A 21444-nucleotide genomic window follows, 5' to 3' on the forward strand; every position below is an offset into this window, starting at 1 on the left:
ACTTGCCTTGGTACTTTATATACACTGTAAGCACGTCCTTAACATACAAACCATGTAGGTCATTCCAGGATTATATCATTAACGTATCTCCTCTCTCTTTATTTATCTTTTATTTTCCTATCATAAATAACACCGCAACAAAATTCTTAGGCATCAATCTCTAGGAGCATTCAAAATATTATTTCATTAAAATGGACTTCTTGAGATAGAAGGAATGAATCAAAAGTTATGGACATTAAAACATTTTCCTCACACATACGGTTATACTACCTTCCCCAAAACCTGTGTACCAACACACAAAATAGCGCACCAAAAAAAGTCATGCATGCACGTGATCTTCAGCACTAAGTATTTTTTAATTTTGTCTTTGCTAATATTATCGGTAAAACCATGTTTGCTTTTATTAAATTGCATTTAATAACTCTTAATAAAATTACCTGGGAAACTCTCAGAAAGACCTAGGTCTGAATTCTTTTCCCTTTTATGCACTGGGCCATTTAGGTAAAGGATGAACCCCTCCTGGTTTCCTGTTTCCCGTTTGTGACTTGGCACTTTGGAGAGCTATTGGGTGCCCTCACTGATAGAAAATGCACAAACTTTAGTGCAAAGTTTCTGCTGTTAAAAACTCATTTGCTGAATACCAACTCACATAATCTTCCTTACCATCGCCATCATCACAAAACTCATCATCATCTTCATTGTTATTATCGTCATCACCACCACCACCATCATCAACACCATCATGACTACCACCACCACAATCATCATCATCCACACCAACACCACAACCATGTTCATCACCATCATCACTGTCACCATCACCACCACCATCATCAACACCATCATCATCAACACCATCCCCATCATTGCCACCACCATCACCACCACCACCATCACCACCAGCATCATCAACACCATCCCCATCATCATCACTACCCCTGTCACCACCATCATCATCATCACCACCATCATCACTATCACCACTGCCACCACCACCACCATCACCACCACCATCATCAACACCATCATCATCAACACCATCCCCATCATCATCACTACCACTGTCACCACCATCATCATCAGCACCACCATCATCACTATCACCACCACCATCATCACCACCATCATCACCATCACCACTGCCACCACCACCACCATCACCACCACCATCATCATCAACACCATCAGTCACCATCACCACCACCACCATCACCACCATCATCATCACCATCCCCATCATCATCACTACCACTGTCACCACCATCATCACTATCACCACCACCATCATCAACACCATCATCACCATCACCACTGCCACCACCACCACCATCACCACCACCATCATCAACATCATCATCATCATCAACACCATCCCCATCATCATCACTCCCACCATCACCACCATCATCACCATCACCACCACCATCATCCCCATCATCACCACCATCAACACCATCCCCATCATCATCACCAGCATCATCACCACTACCATCATCACTGTCATCATCAGTCACCATCACCACCACCATCAACACCATCATCACTATCACCACCACAATCATCATCATCCCCACAAATACCACAACCATCACCACCTCCATCACCACCACCATCATACCCATCGTCATCATCACCATCATCACTACCACCATCATCACAACCATCACCACCACCATCATCCACACCATCATCACTATCACCACCACCATCATCATCATCATCCCCACAAATACCACAACCATCATCACCTCCATCACCACCACCATCATACCCATCGTCATCAACACCATCCCCATCATCACCACCATCATCATCATCACCACCACCACAGCCACCACTGCCACCATCACCACTGTCATCAAAATCATCACCGTCGCCATCATTATCATCATCCTCACGGTCATTATCACCTCCATCATAATCACCACCCTCATCATCTTCATTTCCATCATCACTATCAGCACTACCATCAAAATCATCGTCTATTCCTACTACTACGGCTGTAGCTGCTGCTACTATTACTATCTATAGTAATTCATTTATGAGGTGGCTATGTCCTCGGGCCACGGTTCTGTCCGTGGTTTGTTTAAAATTAGATTTTAAGGATCTATACGTAACAACCCCTTATTGTGTGTCTCTTGGCTGCCCGCAGATACATTTTGCAACCAGTTGCCCTTGGAAGTCACTCCACAAATTGACCCTGGTCTAAACTATATGAGCCACGGTTTCTTTAATGGGTTTCATTATTTTTTTCCCTAATGGCAGAAAGGACTGTTTCTTTATATTTGGTTTAACAATGCTTCAGGCCCATTTTTCTGAGGTCCTATTTATGACTATTTATTGTATCATGAATCTCATCATTACCCATCATGGAAAGAGTCCTATAAATATGACAATAGTTAATACACACATATGTATGTTTGTTATGACTATTGCATGACAAAATCTCTGTCTATCATATGTGATGTTATTGTATGACTATTATATGACAAAATATTTGTTGGTGTCACCTTCACAGTCATTAAAATTCAAATTCTTAGGGCCCATCCCCAGAACTGATGAGTCAGGAGGAGCCTGGGTGGTGGCTAGCAGTCTGCATATGAAAAAGTTCCTGGTCAGTTTGAGAACAACTGTGCTATGTCCTTGGAAGTCTGGACTAGGCCATTATATGTATTAACTACAAGATTCCCAAAGACTTCATGAAGGTAGCCCTTTACATCAAGGGTCAGCAACCTTTTTCTATAAAGGGCAAAATAGAGGGGGTGCCTGGGTGGCTCAGTCCGTTGAGCATCAGACTTCAGCTCAGGTCATGATCTCACGGTTTGTGAGTTCAAGTCCTGCGTCGGGCTCTGTGCTGACTGCTTGGAGCCTGGAACCTGCTTCAGACTCTGTGTCTCCCTCTCTCTCTCTCTCTCTGCCCCTAACCTGCTCACGCTCTGTCTCACTCTGTCTCTCAAAAATAAATAAACATTAAAAAAAAATTTAAAGGGCAAAACAGTAAGTATTTTGGACTTTGTGAGCTATATGCCCTCTTTTGTAGCTATTTGACTCAGCCATTGTACCAAGAAAGCAGCCACAGGAAATAGGCAAATAAATGGGTAGGGTTGGGTTCCATTAACCTTTTTTGCAAAAACAGGCAGCATCATGATGGATTCTGCCTATGAGTCATACTGTCCCCTCTTGTTTCACATCTTTAAATGGAAGTGAGGCCCTGTTTTAGTTGAACATTTGTCCTTATTGGGTATTTCAATCTTCATAAGATCACATCTATCAATAGTCTCTATAGGTCAGACAATGATGAGAGCACACTGTGTTGCAATTAACTGACCACAACAGTGACTTCAAATTCACTCTCTCGGTCTCTTAAACCATGCTCAGCCAAAAGAATCAATGTTGACATCAGCTTGCAGGCTCCATTCCTGACCACGGTGACCCCTCCGCCTGAAATCCCCCTCACCCACCAATCTGGTCCACTGTTGTCTTTCATAGTTTGCCTCGGTGTATCCTGACCTCTCAGTCCAGAAACATGCTCCTCCCAGATGTTCCCACACCTCCCCAACTTGTCCCATCATGGTGCTGATTATACTAAGTGGTAACTCTGGTTAACTGTCCGCCTTCCCCTGTGTGATCTGCAGGGGAAAGGATGGCACCCTTTCGGCAAAGTGGCCAGACAACTGTAACATGCTCAGTAAGTATTCGTTGAATAAATAAATTTATCAATTGCCATTTGTGCTAATGTCAGGAGCATATGCACGAGGAAGTGTTAAGAAACCAAAGAAATACAATGAAATGAGGGTACTGGTGGCACCTACTTGGATTTACAAAGCTGCGTAAGAACTGAAGACCAGGTTTTACTACCATCCTGAGAACCCGCCTACCTCAAACTCTCAGACAAGCCCAATGAGCAGAGGAAGCAGCTGAGGATGATGCCCTGTGCTTCCTGCAGAATTCCCTGGATGCCATCTGGTCAGCCATTTGTTCAGTGCCCGACAATGCAACTCTTACCAATCCCTTCCACCGACTAAAGGCTTAGTCTGAAATTTGTTCAAATTCAATTTCGTTTCTCCTAGATCAACTCTCTAAATTGGGTAATCCTTCAGCAAACCCAGCCCTTTAGCTGGAGTGCTTAGAAGAAACAGACACAGTAGGTTACACCCTGTCCTAATGAGCTTGGCCCATTTCAGGGCAATTTTTCCACCTGGAGTCATAGCTCATGCTAGCCCTGCTTCGCCACCCAAGGCCAACCTCCAGAGCCAGACATCCGTCCAGAGCACAGTACCCCAATGTGGTTTCGCCTCAGTGTTGTCCAAATACAAATTTCCTCACGTTTCAGAGTTGGCCTATGACCCATGCTGAACCAGTGGCATCGTCCCCAGGCCAATGTACTTCTCGAAACTCAAGGGTGATATCACAGGGAAATGCTGGTGACCGTTTTTTACCTCCACATGGAGACAGCCTCACAGAGAGACAAAAGAAATCCAAGGATAAACCAAAAGTGCCAGGTTAGTAACGGCGATGATTCAGATCCAGAGCCACATGGCTTAAAAAGAATGAATTGCCCAAGTGTTCTGCAGGACAGATATCTGAAATTATGGAGTCAGCAGCGCTGGCTACTTCTCTAGGGTCTGGGGGAGAACAATGTCACTCTCTCTCAGTTCTCAGTTTCTGGTGCTTTCTAGCAATCTTTGGTGTTTTCTGTCTTGTGGATCCACTCCTCATATCTCTGCCTCCACCTTCTTATGGCATTTTCTCCATGTAGATCTGTCTTTTTCCATGTGTCTTCTATTGTAAGGACACCAGTCATAATGGATTTAGGGTCCTTCCTAATATAGCATGACCTCATCTTACCTTGATTACATCTACAAAAGCCCTCCTTTCAAAGAAGCGGACATTCACTAACCAGGGATTACAACTTCCGTATTATCTTTCTGGGGGGACACAATTCAACCCATAACACAGGTCAACTCAAAAACCCAATGACAAGAGAAAAGTCTGAAGGACTAAGAGCCATGCTATGATCTGTAAACGTCTATTAAAAGACTCCAACTGACGGGGCGCCTGGAAGGCTCAGTCAGTTAAGCGTCTGACTTTGGCTTGGGTCACGATCTCATGGTTTGCGAGTTCGAGCCCCGCGTCGGGCTCTGTGCTGACAGCTCAGAGCCTGGAGCCTGCTTCAGGTTCTGTGTCTCCCTCTCTCTCTGTCCCTAACCCATTCGCATTCTGTCTCTGTACCTCACAAAAAAATAAATAAACACATATCAAAAAAATTTTTTTAAAGATTCCAACCGATAGTCTGTGGCCTTAGGATAACAAGTTCAAATCTCACAGACCCTTAATTCCTCTCAGGCTAGGACCTCATAACTTCTAACCTGATGATTTCTGGCATCTCAATTATTCTTTTTTTAATGTGTGTTTATTTATTTTGGGAGAGAGCATGAGTGAGAGTGGGGGAGGGGGAGGGAGAGAGGGAGAGACAGAGGACCCCAAGCAGAGTCTGCAGTGTTAGCACAGAGCCCGACGTGGGGCTCGAACCCATGAACTCTGAGATCGTGACCTGAGCCAAAATCAAGAGTTGAAAGCTCACCCTAATGAGCCACCCAGGCACCCCTCAACTCAATTACTCTAACCTGTGACCATTACTGAATATCCTGGAAATGAGTCCATCACCATTAAGTCAAGTCACAGTCAACTGTATTTAAAAACAGACAACGCCCTGCTTCCTCAAAACTACAAAGCAATTAGCTTCTTGGCTGTTCTTTCGCAATTTTATGCCGTCTTCCCTTGTAACACCTCTGGGGCTTGGTATTTCAGGGAAATGTGCAGCACACAGGCTTTGGCCCAGCTGCAACTGGGAAAGATAATGCAGTCAACATCCTACAGGGATATCCAAGCCTCAGCCGCAAATTACTTTGTCCCGGTGGGTGCGCACACACTTTATCAGGGGAAGCAGAGGATCCTGTTTTCCATTACTTTCTAAATCATGTCGTAAAATAGGATGCTACTTCTTTAAAAAATTATGAGAACATGGGGCGCCTGGGTGGCGCAGTCGGTTAAGCGTCCGACTTCAGCCAGGTCACCATCTCGCGGTCCGTGAGTTCGAGCCCCGCGTCAGGCTCTGGGCTGATGGCTCGGAGCCTGGAGCCTGTTTCCGATTCTGTGTCTCCCTTTCTCTCTGCCCCTCCCCCGTTCATGCTCTGTCTCTCTCTGTCCCAAAAATAAATAAAAAACGTTGAAAAAAAAATTAAAAAAAAAATTATGAGAACATGTGACTTTCAGGCACGATGTATGTAAGCCAAGAGCTTCATGCATTCGCTAATGAAAAAAATCTAAGGTCAACTCCAGGCTTGTTTAGAACATACATTGTGATAGAGAATAAATCATCAGAGGTGCCTGGGTAGCTCAGTCGGTTGGCATCCGACTTCAGATCAGGTCATGATATCACGGTTCCTGGGTTTGATCCCCGCGTCAGGCTCTGTGATGACAGCTCAGAGCCTGGAGCCTGCTTCGGATTCTGTGTCTCTCTTTCTCTCTGCCCCCTCCCTTGCTCATGCTCTGTCTCTGTCTCTCAAATATAAAATAAACATTGAAAAAATTTAAACAGAAGTCAGTTGAGCATCTACTGATTTTGGCTCAGGTCATGATCTCACAGTTAGTGGGTTCGAGCCCCGCATCCCGCTCTGTGCAGGCAGCTCAGATCCTGCTTGGGATTCTCTCTCTCCTGTCTCTCTGTCCCTCTCCTGCTTGCTCTCTCTCAAAATAAATAAATAAAGTTAAAATAAAAAGAATAAATCATGTTGGGAAGTCTTTGCACTGCTAGGTAGGAGGGTGGGTCAGTCTCATAGCCACGTGCTGGAGAAAGCTAAACCTGCTGAGGAGACTTACAAAACTCTACACAGGAAAGGGCATAATACCTTGTCTTCAAAGATTTTCCAAGCAACAGAGTGAGCAAAAGAAGCATCCAAAATTGCCCCGGCTGTGTTGGTAGAAAGTTCACAGGTTTAGATCACCAGCGCTTTGTCTAACAACAAAGTCAACTCTCTTAACGGAGCTGCAAAAGTCTTTCATGGCCAGGTCCAAAAAAGGCTGAGTGGCCAAGTGCTCCCCATTCACTCATTCATGTGACCGATGTCCTCCTGCCTAGAAAAGGTTTATGGCGAACGCGGTGCATATGCGTTTGTTATATGTTGCCTGCCTCTCAGCACTCGCTTCATAAGAGAAGGGGCTTGGTTTTGTTCACTATTCTTTTTGTGAGTCTCAGTCCCTGGTCGCCTGGGTGTTGTTCCTTCTCTGCCTCTCTCTCCCCTCGGTATACGCTCTGTACAGACGCTGTCCAAGAGGCAATGCCCAGAGCATGGTGGATGCCCAGAAACGGTTGGAGAAGGAAGAAATGAAAGAATAATCTCAAAACAAGTTTTAGAGTCCATCAGCGGTGTAGACTTGTAAAATAACTACAACTCTAAGGACACGGCAGATGTTACAACTGGGCACAGGGCTTCAGTGAGTAAAGAACAGGCAAATATGGCACTATGGAAGACGGCGGATGCAATGAGCCCTCGAGAGGAGGTCTTTGTAATTCCGTGATGGACGCCCATCTTGGTGCCATCATGCACTCCGGGGAAAATTGGACCATGATACCCAATATACCCAAATCCCTTGATGGGAAACTTGGACCATGATACCCTATATACCAAGATCCCTTGATGGGAAACTTGAGACCATGGTACTCAACATACCAAGATCTCTTCGTGGGAAACTTGGACCATGATACCCTATATACCAAGATCCCTTGATGGGAAACTTGGACCGTGATACTCAATACAGCAAAAACCCCTGATGGGAAACCTTGACCATGATACTCAATGCACCAAAATCTCTTGATGAAATGCAAGCAACTTGTAAAATGTACTAGAGTGGAATTCGATCTCATTATTAGTTGATTTGAGCTCAACAGGAAAGATCTAATCTAAGTTGATAGATTTTAAACATTTAAATTTTCTTAGGGAGAATGCAGTTTTCTCTCTGTGCTGTGCTACTATTTTTGAATCTAAGCTATTCTTAAACACGCAAAACTAATGTGATAACTTTATTTCATAGACTCTGGGTAGATACATTACAAAATATAGTGATGAGGGCACCTGGGTGGCTCAGTCAATTAAGCGTCTGACATCAGCTCAGGTCATGATCTCACAGTTCGTGAGTTCAAGCCCTGAATCGGGCTCTGTGCTGACACCTTAGAGCCTGGAGCCTGCTTCGAATTCTATGTCTCCCTCTCTCTCTGTTCCTCCCCCACTCATGCTCTGTCTCTTTCTCTCTCCAAAAATAAATAAAAACATTTAAAATTTTTTTAAAAAAATAAAAGTAAAGGGGCGCCTGGGTGGCGCAGTCGGTTAAGCGTCCGACTTCAGCCAGGTCACGATCTCGCGGTCTGTGAGTTCAAGCCCCGCGTCAGGCTCTGGGCTGATGGCTCGGAGCCTGGAGCCTGTTTCCGATTCTGTGTCTCCCTCTCTCTCTGCCCCTCCCCCGTTCATGCTCTGTCTCTCTCTGTCCCAAAAATAAATAAAAAAAAAACGTTGAAAAAAAAAATTTAAAAAAAATAAAAATAAAAATAAAAGTAAAATAAAATATAGTGATGAAAGTAATTCAGTAGATTGAAGAATTGGGAAGGAGGCAGAAATCTTTTAATAAATGATATATATATCTTTAATTTCAGGTGAGAAAAGTACATTTGAACTTGGTAAGAATGGAACTTTACGTTCTCTGATTTAACGTTACTGCCTAGTGGTGCTGAGAAGAAAAATTGGAATTCCTGGGGATGGAGTCCCAGTAATGAATCCTCTGACGTCAAAAATGTAACAGTGCAGGGGCGCCTGGGTGGCGCAGTCGGTTAAGCGTCCGACTTCAGCCAGGTCACGATCTCGCGGTCTGTGAGTTCGAGCCCCGCGTCAGGCTCTGGGCTGATGGCTCGGAGCCTGGAGCCTGTTTCTGATTCTGTGTCTCCCTCTCTCTCTGCCCCTCCCCGTTCATGCTCTGTCTCTCTCTGTCCCAAAAATAAATAATAAAAAAAATGTTGAAAAAAAAAAAAAAAAATGTAACAGTGCAAAAAACACCCAGGTGAGCGCTTTGCATGCAAGATTATACCATCAGTGCACTGTCCTATCATTTTGTGAGGTTTTATCTCTCCCTCCTCCCCATTTTTGCACTTTTTATGTCTTAGCCTATCTAGAGAAGCGATAAATGAGGAGCTTATTTGGAGGAGTTCAGAAATCCCTTCCTCACTGCAAAACATACGCGTATATGCCTTGTGTATCATGTCAGGATTGGTGGAAAACGTTCCCTTGTGGATCCGCAACGGAAAACATCAACTTACAGACTGCCCTTCTTGTATTTTTTTTTCTTGAGATCCTAACAACTCCCTGAATTCTTCCGCCCACTGAACCCTTTCTGAAACTTGAGTTTTGTTACAGTTCATTCATTTTCCAAGCAAAGAGCTTATATTCTCTTCTATCACCATTTGGACTGGTCCAATGCCTTGTGTACGCTAAGTGCAAATGGTCATTTTTTTAAATCGGTAATTTTTGAATGAATCAGCTAAAAGGGCTTTAAAGGAACAAACGAGAAGAAAAGAGATACAGAATCAAAGTTGGGATGAGGAGATTCATAGATTGACTGGCTTGAGTTGGAAATAAGTCAACTTGTAGCAGGTGAGTTGGATGTTAAGTGAATACTGGACTTCACTTGTGGATGGAGGGATGAGTAAGTCCCCAAAGAGATGATGCACAATGTGGCTGAAGGCATCAGTTTAAGGAAGAAGGAAAGTTTACAAACTTTCTCCTATCTTGTGGAAACGCACCACAAAACTCCCTTGCTGAAGAGTCAATCCCTCCTCTGTTCCTCCCTTTCTGCTGGGAACACCCTCTCCCCACAGAGCAAATGAGTATGTGCTCACAGCAGACAAGAGAGTGTTTTGCTTAAAGGGGACGTAAGAGTGCTTGCATATTCGGAGAGGAAGGGACCGTATAGTGTTAGTATGTTCCAATGTCCAACTGGGCGTTTTCGGAAGTCGTAACACATTTGATCTTCATTGGACAGTGGATATCGCGCTTGAGTGGACACCTTACACACACACACACACACACACACACACACACACACACGTTCACTTCCCAAAGTAATCAGATATGTGACATCTAACAAGGAAATGTTTTTCACTTAAAAAAAATCTGTGGGGCGCCTGGGTGGCTCAGTCAGTTGAGCATCCGACTTCAACTCAGGTCATGATCTCAGGTTCGTGTGTTCGAGCCCCGTGTCAGGCTCTGTGCTGACAGCTCAGAGCCTGGAGCCTGCTTCAGATTCTATGTTTCCACCTTTCTGTGCCTCTCCCCCACTCACGCTCTCTCTCTCTCTCAAAAATAAACAAACAAAACGTTAAGAAAAATCTGTTTCTCGTTTGTAGAAACCTATTTCTCTGAACCCAAATATAGAATATCTGATTGGATCAGTAAAATAGAACCCAGTCACTTTTATTTATCTTAATGACTATCACTCTTTGACTTTTCTCCTGGATGTCACCTGTGAGCTCACTGTGTGATCTGTAGGTCAGATGTGCTCATGTGTGGGCCCCCGCTTTGCACACCACACACCCTCCATGGTCGTCGAGTCCAAAGCTACAGAAATCTTCGCTTCTGTTCGCTTTTGCTGCCATCTGGATAGGAGCGCTCCAAGGAGAGGTGCTCTTAGACATAAAAGAGGGAAAGTGAAATGAATTTAGTATGAAAACAGCCTGGTTCAGGAGAACCAAACCACGGAGCAGGAAGGCAGGGACCTACTCCCGACCATCGAACACAAGGAACTGAATCTTCCAGTGAAAGCTCATGTAACGAGAATAACATGAAATTCACATGAAATTCAACAGATAACGTACTGACCTCTTCCATGTCAAAATTATCTGTATAATCATCTTGTTAATTATGATTCATAATTAAGCAGCGGCATACTCCAAAATTGCTATAATCCTAAACAATATGCAGAAGAGGTCTAAGAGGCCTGCTATTATCACTAATATAGCTGACGTCACTAAGTGTGGAGGAGGTTGAATGTCTCAATCTTCTAAGCTGGTAGAGAAATGCATGTTATCAGAAATCTACTCCAAGATAACCGTCTTCGCAAAATACTCAATTCCCTTCCAGGAATCCTTGTCGGAGAGATTTCTGTTTAATAATCTTCCATAATTACCTTCCCTTACGAGCTACGTCTACACAACGTCACAGACGCGAGTGACAGACGGAAATGACAATCCTTTGTTTTCACAGAGTTGCATATTGATTCGTAAAAACATCTGTCTCACTGTGTTAACTCTAACTCAGTTACCCTTTTACTTTGTCACCTGCATGTGACTTACATGCATACAAATGGACTGAGACTTGATGAGAACAGAAAGGAAATTAATCTCTCTTTTATCTCACGTTTAAAAAAAAAAAAGACTACTATTGTCTTTGGATGTGCAAAGGCACTCTTCCAAGAAATGAATTTTAATGCTTTCTTGATGATTAATTTCTGTAACTCACACAGGATGCTAAAAACGCGTTTGACAACTGAGGCTGGAAAAGACCAGGCTCCGGAATAAGGGAGAGCAGAATAATTCTGTGCTCTTGTAAAACAGTATCGTATTCCCTCTACATTCCCTTTTCTTAAAGCCATACTCAGCACTATCAGAAAGGATGGTCCCTTGATCCCGTTCTACACTATCTAGTAGTGATCCCACTACTACAGTAAATGATTATGTTACAGATAAGAAACAATTATTACGCACTGGATTAATATTTATGTTAGACTCCAGAAACACATGCAATTTTGCTGATGTGTTGTTTTTGTTCCCTTTTTGACGATGAATTATGCTGCACTAACATCAGACTACAGAGTGGTTACATGTGCAGGATACTTCATATATGAGCGCCTTAAATCCCAGTGGATCTCATTCACACCCACAGGAAACAGAGGCACGTACAAGCCACGTGACCTGTCCGCCGTCATCCCTTGGCTGGTAAGGGGAAAGGCTGGCATGTGAACCGAGGTGGGCACGTTGTTACAGCTATCCCTCTAGACTCAGCTGGAGGCGGGAAGCGGGTTTACATTAAAAAGCATAAAGATGAGGGTTGATGGGGGGGTTGGAGGGAGGGAAGGGTAGGTGATGGGCCTTGAAGAGGGCATCTTTTGGGATGAGTACTGGGTGTCGTATGGAAACCAATTTGACAATAAATTTCATATATTAAAAAAAATAAATAAATTTTTAAAAATGCCCAAGTTCTATAATACTTAGTAAAAAAAATAAATAAAAATAAAAAGCATAAAGAGACTCTTATGGTTTGCCTCCCTCTCTGTTTGAAATAAACCCATAAGAGACTCTTAAATACAGAGAACTGAGGGTTGATGGAGGGGCAGGGGAGGGTGGGGGGAAATGGGTGGTAGGCACTGAGGGGGGCACCTGTTGGGATGAGCACTGGGTGTTGTATGTAAGCAATGAACCAAGGGAATCTGCCCCCGAAACCAAGAGCACACCGTATATGCTGTATGTTAGCCAACTTGACAATAAATTATATTTAAAAAAAAAAGCATAAAGAATCACTCTGCCCAGATCTTGGTAGGATCTTGAGGTCTACAGGCGAGGAGCCCAAACTATTTTGCTAACATGGGTGCAAACGGGACACCACTTAGACGTGCAGCTCCCGTTGTGAGTGAGATTTAGTAGACAGAAGAGGACCACTTGGGTGTTTTGCTGTGGCTCATTCATTGACATTGACTCTGGAAATTAGTTTGAGACGCCTGGGTAAATTTAAATGTCCCTTCATGACATCCCTGTGTACAATCCCTCTGAAGTATGACAGTTAGTAGGATTTGCCCTAGCCCTATACTATCACAGTGGACACAAAGGTTGCGTTTCTACCCAACAGAGTTAATGCCTCAGCTCTGCAGAGTGCCTGCAAACTGGAACCAGTACCATCTCCTTGGTATGCGTGCAGAAAGCAGCAAATTTTCACCAGCCAGCATTAAGAAGGTCTTCCCACCTATAGGTAACACTGGAGATGGAAAGGAAAGCACATGGAGTCTCAGAATGGGTAGGGGTTCCAAAGGCTCAAAACAAAACAAGTGCTTCAGCCATTACTCTGTTTTCACTTAGGGTATAGGCTTCACTGTGGAGTTCTAGCAGGATTGTAACACACTGCCGTGCACGTTGCATAGTCACACAGCAGCAAACTGTAAGGTGTTACCTTACAGTTGGGAAGGTCAGAGTTGGAAGCTGGCACCGGGAGACAGAAAGCAGCAGAGCCAGGGTGCAGCAACGGATGGAGGGTCTTTGTCATTAACTGGTGGTCCCACCCAGGTTGTACAAGCTACGCTCCCCTTAGCATAAAGTCAACCGACGAGCCAAGGCAATCCCACATGCAATGGAAATGGCCCTTCGCCATGGAAGGTGTCACAGTTGCAGGTGCCAGGGATTAGCAATGGAGGTGCCTTTGGGGAGTCGTTTTTTTGCCCACAAGCGTCCGTCTCCCTAAATTAGGAATCCTCATGTCCTGTGCAATCCCAACATCTAAGCAAGTGGTGGGTACTCAAGAACTATCTTTGGGAGTCAAGTCAAGTCGGGCATGGTCAACCCCATCACCCTCTGATTGACACAGAAAGAATGAATCTAAAAAATTGAAGGATCAGGGCGCCTGGGTGGCTCAGTCGGTCAAAAGTCCAAGTCTTTTTTTTATGTTTATTTATGTTCATTTTGAGAGAGACAATGAGACAACAAGCAGGGGAGGGGCACAGAGAGAGATGGAATCCCAAGCAGGCTCCACACTGTGACAGCTCAGCTGAGCCGAGATCAAGAGCCAGACTCTTAAGCAGGTACACCACCCAGGTGCCCGTAACTGTCTGACTCTTTATTTCGGCTCAGGTCGTGATCTCGCAGTGTCTGAGTTCAAGCCCCGTGTCGGGCTGTGTGCGGACAGCTTGGAGCCTGGAGCCTGCTTGGGATTCTGTGTCTCCCTCTCTCTCTTCCCTTACCCTGCTCATACTCTGTCTTTCAATAATAAATAAACGTTAAAATTTTTTTTTAGAAAATTGAAGGATCAAGGTGGTATATGCAATATTGCTGTCTTACATCATTACATAAATGCATTGATATGAGTTAAGGCAGTCCATAAAGGGAGGTCCTTGGAGGAATCAGCATGTTGCCATTTCAATATGTTATTAAGGGCAGGGAGTTTATTCATTAAGTGAATAACCAACAATTAAATTTCTAAAGCTCCACATCGATTCTCAAATTCATGCAAATATTTTATTTTATTTTATTTTATTTTTTTTAATTTTTTTTCAACGTTTTTTATTTTATTTTTGGGACAGAGAGAGACAGAGCATGAACGGGGGAGGGGCAGAGAGAGAGGGAGACACAGAATCGGAAACAGGCTCCAGGCTCCGAGCCATCAGCCCAGAGCCTGACGCGGGGCGCGAGGTCACGCGAGGTCACGCGAGGTCACGCGAGGTCACGCGAGGTCACGCGAGATCACGCGAGATCACGCGAGATCACGCGAGATCACGCGAGATCGTGACCTGGCTGAAGTCGGACGCTTAACCGACTGCGCCACCCAGGCGCCCCAATGCAAATATTTTAAAAAAGAAAAGAAAAAGAAACCTCAAGACTCCTGACCCTACAGGCTGTGATTTGTTCTTTGTACAAACATACAGGCAGGTACACCTTCACTCACGAGCGAAATGCCAATATTTATACGTTGTAGGAAAACACATTCCACCTTTCAGCTCCTACTGGATTTCTGATTCTCTCGTCAAGATCACGTGAGATACTGTTTGCAAAAGAGCTCTGGAAACCCCGAACAGGCAAGCAAGCCACGCTGGCCTTACTCTTTTAAGTCTGGATTGCTTTTCCATCAGGTAGCATTTCCCAATTCCTAGTCAGTAGCAGACCACAGTGAAATGGCCAAATCCTTCATGTTTCCGAGCTACACAGCTGCACATCTCGGTGCTGTAGTCGGGAAGGCTACTGATTTTTCTCCGGGGTTGGTCTCTTTCGGACCAACCGACCTCTCACGGGGAGGGGAGAGCCACAAAGTCCCCAGCACGGCAAGCGTACCAGGATGGCGATTTTCATCTTGTATGCTGTGTTGTTCTCTCTGTCCTTTTCTGCCTTTGCTTCTTCGAATGTCTTATTTGCGTAGGTCGCGAGGAGAACCACCACCACCCAGCTAAGCGGCTTCAGAAGTGAGCTGTCTCATTAGTTTGGGGTATGGTTGTGCTTCCCTACAAGCACCACCAGCCAGAGATTATAATTATATTAGCGTACAAATATAATAGTGCACTGTCTTTCCACCCCTTTCTCCGGGGGTTCTCTGTGATGTGGGTAATAATAGACCACCACGGTCTGGTGTTTCGTGACGTGCTGAGGCTACCTTTCAGCACTGACAAGGACACAGCACAGGACAGCTGATCCAATTTTGGACACGCTAGATCCCTTCTTGCATGCCTTCAGGCAAATCTTAAGTAAAAATCATTCTCCCAGGATTAAAGGGGGGCAAAAAGAACAAAAAGAAAAAGAAATCTCTCCCCTAAAAGATGCAAAGGACACATTTTCGTTTCTATAGTTGATGGTGTCTATGGTTCCTGTAAATTAGTTCTTTTAATTCCAGTAAGAGGTACCTTTCAGGCTTTTGTCTCCCCTTGTCTAAAAATAGCATACGCAAATGGTCAGTGAGAAATGTGTTCACACTGCAGCATAACATTTGTCTGGTTAGCCTTTACAAATTTTTTGTTTTTTAATTTGAAATCTACACAGACAGGAAGATAACCAAATTCTACTACCGTTGGATTAAATGAATAAATCAAACATCATTGGTTCTTACAGATTTTCATGGCTGTGCTACTGAGAAGAAAGGGAACATTTTGTTCAAGCAAGCACATTATCTCCTAATGTAGCTAGAATCATGTAAGGATACTCGTTAGCCATTTGACTGCTGTGAATATTAGGAGGAAACAAGCTGTAAATTTATGTTAGCAATAATGAGTCTAAACAATGAAATCCAACCATTGTATGAAATATCCCTTGCTTCTATATTGAAAACAATTAGTGGTTTTCTTTTCAAGACTCGGAAGGAAGGAAGGAAGGAAGGAAGGAAGGAAGGAAGGAAGGAAGGAAGGAAGGAAAAAGAGGGAGAAAGGAGAGAGGGAAGGAAAAGAAAGAAAGAGAAAGAGAGGAGGGAGAGAAAGAGGGAAGGAAGGAAGGAGGAAACTGCTAACATCTTTAGGCATTAATGCAAAAGAACCATGCCTTCTAATTTTCAGTTTGCAACTTAAACATGACAGTGTTCTTAATTCTATTGTTTTCTATAGACTCGTCCCTTTACAGATGATGCGGGCAGAAAAGGTAACACTACATGCTCGCACTGGTTATCCGCTGCAGATACACATTGTAAACACGCTAAAAAGGCAATAGATGAAAATAATTAAGTCATTAATGACGGCACCGTCCATCTCTGAGTGCTCGGTAAATACAAGGGGAATGAATCATAAATTAGGGTCGTCGCTGCATTCATAATATGAAAAATGTAAACAGGTTATAGGAAAAAATATCATGCACAGGACATTCGAAAACCCTGTTGGCAAATCCAACACTGGGCGAGCACGTGCTGTTTACTGTTTAAATAAACTACTCACCATCCTCCGTGGGCACGTAGATGTTTAAGTAAAGGCAGTCTTCGTTTTGATCTTGAACGTAGGTCATTAAAGTATCCAAATTAGCAGTAAACCAGATGGGCAGCATATCATGTAATAAAGACCTCTCGTCCAGGTGTTGGGGGCACACAGCAGCGAACTGGGTGGCATTTCGAACTCCAGTCCATGAGGACGGGGGCTCTGGGGGCTGAAATCGCCTCTCTCCAGTGGGAGGAGAGGCATACGGGACCCCCAAGTACTGCTCCACTGGACCCAAAATCTCATTGGGCAATGGTGTTCTTAAGCCCCGGATTTTGCCATAATTTGTGTTGACCACTGGATACTGTGCTTGGCTGTCACTGAGCGTGAACTTAATGGCAAGAGCGGTTATCCACAGGAGAACATTGGAGTTCAACATGACGCAGACCGGGGTAAAGAACAACGGAAGCCATAACAGTCCCTTGGGCCTCGACATTGTTCACTTCCACATCCGCAGGTGTCCGTGTGATACAACTCCAAGCAAACAGAGCCGTGAGGTGAGCCCACAGAGAGATAGGGCTTTCAAGGGAGCAAAGGACCCAGGAGGGGAGCCTCTCAGATGGGTCATAGACAGAGCCCAAGGTTAAGAAGAAACCCAGCAGTTGTCTCGGCAGCCCATTGCGAGAGAGAGCAGCCCTCTCTTAATCCTGGCACCGAATCCCGGCAAGTGTGAGGCTCCAAGGAGGCGGTGACCATCCGATATCCGAGGACAAGGATTCCTTAGGAAAACTCCCAGGCAGAGCAGTCCGCCTAATGGGGGAGAAGAAAACAAAAGCAAACACGGACGATGATAATGAAGCCAAGGATGCCATGCAACCCTCAACATGACTCTATGAAATTCCTATTTGCTGCTAAGCATCTATCTTCGTGTAACAGAACCTAGCAAGAGCCTCACTTTTCTTAATTCTTGTTGGGTGCCCGTTACCAGGAACGACACAGGACATTTAGAAGACATTTAGCATTTGTTGAACGTTGTCTTTGTTGAGTTGCCCAAAAGTGATACATATTGCTCAAATGACATCTCCCAATTTCACCATTAGCTACAATGACCAGCCAATCAGTGGACAGGTGCTCCCCAATGTTTGTCAAGCATGTAAGGAAACTGTCACTATTCCCTAAGGTCTGAGAGTCATGGAACATATGAAAATTTTTTCAGTACAAGGAAAGGAGAAGTGTGCACGCTCAGGGGCGCCTGGGTGGCTCAGTGGGTTAAGCATCCGACTCTTGGTTTCAGCTCAGGTCATGATCGTATGGTTCATGGGATGGACCCTGAGTCAGGCTCCATGCTGACAGAGTGTAGCCTGCTTGAGGTTCTCTCTGTCCCCTCCCTCCCTCCGTCCCTCCCTCCGTCTCCCTCTCTCCCTCCCTCTCTCAAAAAAAATAAATAAATAGACTTGGGGAAAAAATGAGTGTGGGCTCTGGATACTAATCTCTCTTGGGTTACTTAATGGCACCTATCTTTAGACTCCACACATCATCACCCTGAATCTCCGCATCCTTGTAAGAACTGAACACGACACTGCATTTCTTTTTTTTTTATTTTATTTTATTTTTTTTTCAACGTTTTTTATTTATTTTTGGGACAGAGAGAGACAGAGCATGAATGGGGGAGGGGCAGAGAGAGAGGGAGACACAGAATCGGAAACAGGCTCCAGGCTCTGAGCGGTCAGCACAGAGCCCAACGCGGGGCTCGAACTCACGCGAGATCACACGAGATCACGCGAGATCCTGACCTGAGCCGAAGTCGGCCGCTTAACCGACTGAACCACCCAGGCGCCCCGACACTGCATTTCAAGTACATTCTGCAGTGCTTGTCCCATCAGGACATCATTCATAATTAAAAGTGTTGATACCTAAGCCATCCAGGGTAAACTTCTCACCTTGCAGCCCATTTTAAAAGCTGATGGTACTTTTGAGTTACCCTCCCACTGAGTCTGTTCTCCCAGACTTGTCTCGATGTAGATCTTATGACTCTCACTAGATCAATCGTTCCTCTTACGGCATTAAGGAATGTTGTGCATGAGCAGGAAAGGATTGTGATTGCTCCATTAGGGATAGAAAATATTACGTTAGGTGGTGCAAGGAATCCTATCCTTAAATAGAGTGTTCTTCAACGCAAAAACAGAGAATGCGTTTGTAAAGATGTGGGCAATTCAGATTATTTCTGGACTAGACCATAAGCACCCAGTTAAGTGCACAGTGGAGGAGAATATGTCAACGAGATTTTTTTTTTTAATTAAACCTATCGGTGGGATGCCTGGATAGCTCAGTCACATAAGCATTCGACTCCTGGTCTTGGCTCAGGTCATGATCTCAGGGTTGTAGGATCGAGCCCGCATCGGTCTCCATGCTGAGTGTGGAAACCTGCTTGGATTCTCTCTCTCTCTGGCCCCTCTCAAAATAAATAAATAAACGTAAAAAAATTAAACCTATCAGAGCTGGAACTGTCATGGAGCTATACCACCTCTGGGGGAAATTCCATAGTCTATGACTTCCTGGGCCAAGTTCATCAGACCCGAATAAAAATGCACTCGCCATTAATTTGTGATTCTGAGAGACTCAGGTCCTCAAAAGGCTACCTCTGTGAGCTGAGGGAAGGGAGCTGAGCTGCTGGGAATGTAGGTCAATGATGTGTCAAACCTTCTTCATGGGGTGTGGCGAGCAGGACTGAGAGGATCTACAAGCCACATGCGTGTTAAGAGTACACAATGGGATCAGCCCTAGAGTTCACGCTGAGCCCAAAGATCAAGCCTGTCCTCTGCCTGAACCGACCTCCCCACAGGGTTCTGAGGGCCAGAGAGAGATCATGGACCAGCAGGACCTAAGAGAAGGTGTTGGGGGACGTGTGAACACCTTATAGGTAATGTTCGTCAGTTCAGGACTGTCTTACTTATTTCCTCATTGTTTGAAATTTGGCTAATTTGCACAAAAGTAATCTGATCTGAAGCCCATGGTCTCTCTACCTCAGCAGCGTTGCCATTCTGCACCACGTACTTCTTTGCGGCAGGTGATGTCCTGTGCCTGGTAGCGTGTTAAGCATCCTGCCTGGACTCCACCTGCTAGAAGCCAGTAACACCTCCCCACCCAATTTGAGCAATCACAAATGTCTCCAGTTATTGCTAAATGACCCCAGAGTGAGGACCACAGTCTGAGTCATCCAGCATGGAATTCTGGGGGCCATGTAAGTGACTTAGGTATCCATGGGTACAATTTAAACATTATAATATGTTTGTGGGGAGCCTGAGTGGCTCAGTTGGTTAAGCGTCCGACTTCAGCTCAGGTCATGATCTCACAGTTCATGAGTTCAAGCCCCACGTCGGGCTCTGTGCTGACAGCTTGGAGCCTGGAGCCTGCTTCGGATTCTGTGACTCCCTCTCCCTCTGCCCCTCCCCTGCTCACGCTCTGTCTCTGTCTCTCAAAAAGTGAATAAACATTAAAAAATGTATTTTAAGGAGTGCCTGGGTGACTCAGTAGAGTGGCCGACTTCGGCTCAGGTTGTGATCTCTCAGTTCATGAGTTCCAGCCCCATGTCTGGCTCTGTGCTGACAGCTCAGAGCCTGGATCCTGCTTTGGATTCTGTGTCTCCCTCTCTCTCTCTGTCCTTCCCTAGATTGTGCTCTCTCTCTCTCTCTCTCTCAAAAATAAATAAATGTTAAAAAAAAATTTTAATGTATTTTGAAAAAAAACCTTTGTAATATGCTTGTGTGTGTGTGTGTGTATGTGTGTATGTGTGTGTTACATTAAAATATCTGACAACTTTAAAAGTTTTAGCATTACAAGTAATACAGAATTCAAAAGTAAATCTATTAAACACACATCATCATCATGATTAAAAAAATCCCTATAAATTCAACCAACCAACATATTTGGGGACTAAAAAAATAAAAGTCCTCTCATGTAAATGTCAGACACTGGAAAATATTTCAAAAGGGGTGAAATGTTGTTATATATGCATATAACATATACATACTTAATACATTATACATTACATATATCTATATATAATCTTCTATATATTATACATATTTTATAAATAAAAAGGGCATACTATAAAGTGAATTAGTAGAGGGGCACCTGGGTGGCTCAGTCAGTTAAGTGTCCAACTTCAGCTCAGGTCATAATCTCACAGTCTGTGGGTTCGAGCCCCTCATCAGGCTCTGTGCTGAAAACTCAGAGCCTGGAGCCTGCTTCAGATTCTGTGTCTCCCTCTCCCTACCACTCCCCTACTTGCTCTCTCTCTCTCTCTCTCTCTCTCAAAAATACACATTTAAAAAAATTTAAAGCGAATTAGCTGAATAAAAAATTTTAATGAAAGGGGCGCCTGGGTGGCGCAGTCGGTTAAGCGTCCGACTTCAGCCAGGTCACGATCTCGCGGTCCGAGAGTTCGAGCCCCGCGTCGGGCTCTGGGCTGATGGCTCAGAGCCTGGAGCCTGTTTCCGCTTCTGTGCCTCCCTCTCTCTCTGCCCCTCCCCCGTTCATGCTCTGTCTCTCTCTGTCCCAAAAATAAATAAAAAACGTTGAAAAAAAAAGAAATTAAAAAAAAAAAAATTTTAATGAAAAAATGTAAAAACGATGCCATTGAATAGATAGAATTTGAGAGTTAAGAACAGCTTTATAGCATGTTTTCTCTGCAAAGGTTGCAGAAAGAGGGATATCTAATGGTGGCATTTCGGCGTGATTTATAACTTGATAGGGTCT

At 44.4% G+C, this 21444-nt stretch overlaps 1 protein-coding gene across 7 annotated transcripts in view; it reads right to left on the reverse strand.

Annotated features, from left to right (window-relative positions):
• Nucleotides 1-21444, reverse strand: part of NLGN4X (neuroligin 4 X-linked) — a 320752-nt gene that overhangs the window by 227221 nt on the left and 72087 nt on the right. For all 7 annotated transcript variants that reach the window (XM_058714102.1, XM_058714108.1, XM_058714107.1 and 4 more), the window contains exon 4: nucleotides 16711-17496. In XM_058714102.1, coding sequence (XP_058570085.1) covers nucleotides 16711-17182 — 472 coding nt within the window. In that variant the 5' untranslated portion in view covers nucleotides 17183-17496. The remainder of the gene's footprint in view (nucleotides 1-16710; nucleotides 17497-21444) is intronic.

Source organism: Neofelis nebulosa, chromosome X (genome assembly GCF_028018385.1).
Source record: "Neofelis nebulosa isolate mNeoNeb1 chromosome X, mNeoNeb1.pri, whole genome shotgun sequence".
Classification (NCBI taxonomy): domain Eukaryota; kingdom Metazoa; phylum Chordata; class Mammalia; order Carnivora; family Felidae; genus Neofelis; species Neofelis nebulosa.